Source organism: Pinus tabuliformis, chromosome 9 (genome assembly GCF_031772625.1).
Source record: "Pinus tabuliformis cultivar Carrire ecotype Pingquan chromosome 9, CPIR1, whole genome shotgun sequence".
NCBI classification, from domain to species: domain Eukaryota; kingdom Viridiplantae; phylum Streptophyta; class Pinopsida; order Pinales; family Pinaceae; genus Pinus; species Pinus tabuliformis.
In genome coordinates this window covers 859,178,280-859,183,911 of record NC_142307.1, presented here as the reverse complement: position 1 = coordinate 859,183,911, position 5,632 = coordinate 859,178,280, and the positions used below count along the sequence as shown (strand labels likewise).

General features: G+C 43.2%; 1 protein-coding gene across 1 annotated transcript; it reads right to left on the bottom strand.

The window, feature by feature from the left end:
• Positions 1-274: 274 nt before the first annotated feature.
• LOC149151496 (uncharacterized) lies at positions 275-1,608 on the bottom strand. Its single transcript, XM_089443173.1, has 2 exons — positions 1,455-1,608; positions 275-1,356 (listed from the first exon to the last, which is right to left on the bottom strand). Exons 1-2 carry the CDS (start codon positions 1,606-1,608, stop codon positions 275-277), a joined length of 1,236 nt encoding a protein of 411 aa, XP_089299299.1.
• Between the last annotated feature and the right edge of the window lie 4,024 nt (positions 1,609-5,632).

The following is a 5,632-nucleotide window of genomic DNA, read 5'->3' as shown; positions in this document are numbered from 1 at the left end:
TTTTTTCCAGCAGGAAACTGAAAGCTGAGGCTTGAATGAAAAATAGCAGAGGGGAGAGAGGGCACCCCTGCCTGAGCCCTCTTGAAGCTTTAAAGAAGTCTGTGGCTCTTCCATTTACAAGTGGGGCAATCCATGGCTCCGAAATGCAAGCCCGGATCCAGTTAATGAAGTTTGATCCAAACCCAAACCTGTTCATAACTTTTAACAGAAAACTGTGATTTACACGATCAAATGCATTTGCTAAATCAAGTTTAATTACCATACCTTGCTCTTTTCATTGGAGACTTGAGTGGATTGCCTCCTGAACAAGGGTGAAGTTGTCCACTATCTGCCTCCCTTGGATGAAGCCGCCTTGATTCTCCGGGATTATTTTAGGAAGGATGTGCTTCAATCGATTTGCTATGACTTTTGTGATTAGCTTATACCCAATGTTACATAGAGAGATCGGCCGGAATCTGCTGAAATTGCTGGCCCCTTTTTCCTTGGGAATGAGGGCTAAGAAGGCAGAATTTGTGCTTCCGCCTATTTTTTGGGAGTTCTGAGATTTTCGGATCATTTTAATCAGATCTTTTTCAATAATGGGCCAGCATGTTTGGAGAAATCTGGCAGAGAATCCATCCGGCCCAGGGGCCTTGTCCGGATCCATGCCATATAAGGCTTTTTTGACTTCATCTTTGGTTATTTTGGCCTCCAAGATTTCATTCATACCTGGAGAAATTGTAGCTGGGATCATGTCTAAAAGATCTGAAGCTTGATGCTGTACCTTTTCTTCGCTATACAGCTTTAGGAAGTGGGCGTGGGCTGCCTTCTTTATGTCTGCAAACTCCTTGAATGTTTCGCTGTCCACCTTGATCTCGGAAATGGTGTTATGACATTTTCTGCTCTGCGCTTGTTTATGGAAAAAAGCAGTGTTTCTGTCCCCTGATTTGAGCCAGAGGTTTCTAGATTTTAATCTCCAGTATTCCTCTTCAGCAAGACAGGCCTTATTATAGTGCTGTTGGAGATGGGCTTCTTGGTCAAGCAGATCTTTGGTGACTGAAGTATCTTCCATATGAGATTGATGATTGACAAGGGCGACTTTGATATTTTTTCTTTCTATATCAGGTTTGGGTAGACTTTTGGCCCAATGTTTTAGAACTCTTTTTACCCTTCTGAGCTTTTCTTCCCATATGTAGAAGGGGGATCCTTTAATAGATTGGTTCCAGCATTCCTTAACAAGCTGCATGAAATCTGGTTCCTTGATCCAGATTGGGCTGAATCTGAAGGGAATAGGACCCAGATCGAGGTGAGCTAGTAATTCTAGCTTTATGGGTTTATGGTCCGAGATACTATTAGGGAGAATGTGCATTCTTGGTTCTAATCCCAGCAACAAATAAGAACTTTGCATGAAAATCTGTCTAATCTAGCAGCTATATGACCTGGGCCTATTCTTTTATTGGACCAAGAGTACTTACTGGAGGAGGGTTTGATGTCAAGCAAATCCCAGTCTTGCATGAGATCCTCAGCCCATTCTCTTGCCGGATCACGAACAGCACTGCCACCTCTTTTTTCAGACGAGCTGAGGGTAAGATTGAGATCTCCGGCAATGATAGTATTCTCCAGATTCATGAGGTCTGCTTGAAGTCTTATCGAATCCCAGCATGCTTTTTTTCCCCAGCATTGACTGGAGAGTAGACATTAAAAATGCAATGAGTTTCTTTAGTGTTCAGATTCTGTATTTTCAGCAGCAACCAGTGAGTGTTGCTGGCCTCACTGATGACTGCAAATTTGTTATCATTCCAAAGAGTACCAATACCTCCCGAGGCTCCCCTAGTGGAGACTGCTCTTGCTTCACTTTTGAACCATAGTTTCTTGCTTGTTTGCAGGAAGACTGAGTCTTCCAGCTTAGTCTCCTGGATGAGAAGTATGTCTGGGGTCTCTGTTCTTATCAGACTTCGCATGGCTTCTTCCTTGACCTTGCTCCCCATACCTCTGCAATTCCAGGAGATGATCTTCATTATTTATGTTTCTGATGGGCTCCCTTGGAGCCTTGAGGCTGGCTTTTCGGCATCCTAGGCTTTGAGGCTAGCAATTTTTCCAGAGTGGGCTGGCTGCCTTGTAGTTTTTCCTTATACGTCTCCTCCTCTCTTTTTTCTCTGTCCGTTTTGCGGCCTCTCGTGGATCTTCTTACCGAGGCTTGGGACTCACCTATTTCTCCTTCCTCTTCTGAGTCATCTGTGATCTGCTCTTCTTCATTGTCTTCATCATTCTTGCTTTTGGGATTTTCATCATTTGTGTCTTTGTTGGAGGCTGAAGGAGTGCCTTTGCTTGAAGAATCTGGGTTTTGTTTCCCAATCTCCTCTGTGGGTTCGGACTCCTTTTGGATCCCTGCCTCCTGAGTTTTCTCTTGATGAGAACTGAGAGGATCAAACCTATTTCCTGAGGGTGGTGAAGTATGTTGAACAGGTGGCTGTCCTTTGCTGCTAGGTCCTCCCGTCTTCCTAGATTTGTGGCGCTTGGTTTGATTCCATCCATCCTCCTTTCCCTGCGTGGCCTCGGTGTTGGATGGGAAGCCTCTGGCGAAGTGACCATACACGTGGCATTTCCGGCATTTGAAGGGCAACTGCTCATAGTCCAGCTTCTGCAGATGCGTCCAGCTTCCAACATTTATCGTAATGGCCTCAGGGAGCCCTACCTCCAGATCTACTTCTACGCAGATCCGGGCGCAGTCGTATTGGTCCTTGTTGTTCGCTTGGTAAAATTTCCCCAGAGCATTTCCAATGTGACGCAGAGAGTCTCAATTCCAACAATGGACTGGGAGGTTCGGGAGTCTAACCCACATAGGGACTGCGTTAGGAACATCGACTGCTGGATCAAAATCCGGGGTCCATTTGTTAAGGTACAGGCCCCGAGGACCCATAAAGTAGGGGCCATTTTGGAAGATCAGATCTTTGTCATCCTTTGCAGTGAATTCGAAGAGGAAGTAGCCTCTCCCCAGAAAATAAGAGGTGACGCTTTCTCTGATCAGCGGCGCCCAGTTTCTGGAAACCCAGCTCTCCGTGGATTTGGGGGACGGCCAAAGCCCCGTAAACTGACCGATGAGGGCTCGTTCGGACAGCGACAGAGCAACTTGCATCGGGGTTTCAGGCGGAAGGGAGATCGCTGGGATATCATCCAGCTTTTTCACAAATTTCGAAGGTTCAGGGGTTTTCTTCTTAGGGAGCCCTGCCAGAAGCTGCATGAAGGCCTCCGAAGGCGAAAGGGGTGGAGGAGCAGATGGGGAACCCTGGGGGAAGCCCAGAGTCTCCATGATCTCGAGAATTATAGAGAAGCCAGACAGGATCCTGCCCAGAACTCCATAAAACAGCTCACCCTCAGACTCAGCCGGATCCGCCCTCAGGGCCTGGGCGCGCGCACAATGGATGAGGCCTCCAAGTCCGATGACCCGGATCTGCTCAATCCGCTGAGAGTATCAGATCTCGCAGGGGATCGACGATCTCGCTCAGCAGTGGAAGCCGTAAATCCAATCCGATGCCCCGGATCTGCTCAATCTGCTGAGAGAACAGATCGCGCAGGGAGGCGGCCTGCGAGGGCCGAGGCAGCTCGACGATCTCGCTCTCAGACTCGGCCACTATCATAAATTGAAATATGTCCCTACTTGGCTATGAAGAATGTTACTGTAAAAGACAAAATCATATTCTCCTCTTCTAGAGTGATTTATGCTCCAATACCATCTAGAAATTCCTTGTAGATTCAAACTGCTAATTGTAATTTACTAAAACAATAGAATTAAATATACTCTACTCATCAATGGAAACAATTAAATGATCGTGAAATAACGAAGCATAGAAGAGGAAGAATTCAATAAACACATTACACAATGATTTCCTGGGGGAAGAAACATCTAAAAACCCCTGCTATCTGTATATTGCATTATTAAGAAAATATGATAAGATTACAATGCTTTTCTCAAGCCCGAGCAACCTATGCACTATCTCTATATGTCTCACAACTTCCTAGATAATCCTAGGCCAATACTTAACCAATTTTTTGCTTTCCCAAGTCCCTATTTCCTTGCATTTTTTCCTTGGGAATTAACCCCCTAATAATTGTGGAAATTCCTCAATATGAATTGCACAATCCTCATAGGCCTTCCTTTGACTAGATGCACCACCTGGACATTTCAGATGATTATACAACTGATAGTACACTGCCCTTGAACTCCAATCTCAACTGGGTAACTCTTAAATCTGACATGCATGAGTTATTTATGAGTGAATCATCAGTTAACTGGTTGAACACATGAAGCAATACCCCACTGTTTGACCTCCTACTAGTTCCTCCATCAGTTGGAACTATGTTAACTGACTTTAACTCAGCTAAACTGAATTAATTAATTACAACTCAAAATAAGCTCAACCAGGGCTCCTATAAAATAGGAGAGACTCTACATGACTCAAGCTAGACCCTCAACTCGAATTAATTGAGGCAAATAAGACAAATTAATTTAATTAACTTGTACAAGTTGTCTTGTGGTGTGGAATTACAATTTTATTCCTAGTTTAATTCAAGGACAAAATGAAATTAGGATTTTCTTGTTGCATGTTCAACACCTTTACCTCCGGATATACCTTGGCCTCATATTTTTTTTCATTTCGAAAGGGCATCTACTTTCTAAGATAACAGCCATAGGTTTTCCTACAAGTACCGATCGACATCCAAAGGAGGAGGAAAGGGGTAATTCCCTTTGGATGTGTGAAAACCACCACCCATCACCTTTTTTTTTATTCAAGTAATTTTGCTTCGTAGCGTCTGATGGGGCCCCTCAATAGGTATATTTTGAGGTTCATTATGTTATCCTCCAACCCTAAACACTCTCATTTTCTCACATTAATTCACATTTTTAGCCATAATATGCTTTGTAAGAAGACTAAAGGGTGTTTGTAATATCGCATGGCCTAATGTGATTAATATGCCTGAAAAAGAAGCATTTTTGGAGGTATTTACTAGGCAGGGACTTGATGGAGACAACGAGAGAGAATATAGGAGGCTTTTCCACCTCATTAACTCTGCAACTCGGCCTGAGGTCATAAAATCCTCACAAAAAACTCAAATTGACTAGAATTTTAGGAACTCCAAGTACATGTGAATATCAAAGGGAACCAGATAAAAAAATCTCGAGATTTTGGAGGGAATCACTCCTCTTTTCAAGGGAGCTACCCTCAGCTACTTTTTGTATAAATAAACTAGCCATAAGGCTCATTAGGATTCAAATTTTTATTGCAGTTAGGAGTAGCTACTGAGAGCCTAGAGCTTGGCATTGATATTCTCATCTTTCATGTGATGTATGTGAATCTTATTTTCTGTTAATGGGAAGTTCACTATTGATCTATATCTGAAGTAGCTTTGGAGAGATGAAACGCTTGGGTTTGGGCCCAACCCAGAGGATTTAGTCCATCTCTTTTATTTCTTCCTTATTCCTGATCAAGTTATTTCAATGCTTTTCTTGTTTCAATAGGTGTTATATTACAAAATTTGTAGTTGTAGATTTTCCTATCACCTCTCTTGTGGGAAGAGCGATTGGAAAATATACAATAAAAACCCAAAAATATTTGTTTATGATTTCTTGGAAATTATTAAGTATGGGACTGTA

Excerpts from the sequence above, each read along its gene's own strand:
- LOC149151496 (XM_089443173.1), bottom strand. The coding sequence starts at position 1,608 with ATGAATCTGGAGAATACTATCATTGCCGGAGATCTCAATCTTACCCTC. Across the intron at positions 1,357-1,454 it reads TGACATCAAACCCTCCTCCA|AACCAAGAATGCACATTCTC; the intron begins GTAAGTACTCTT and ends TGCTGGGATTAG.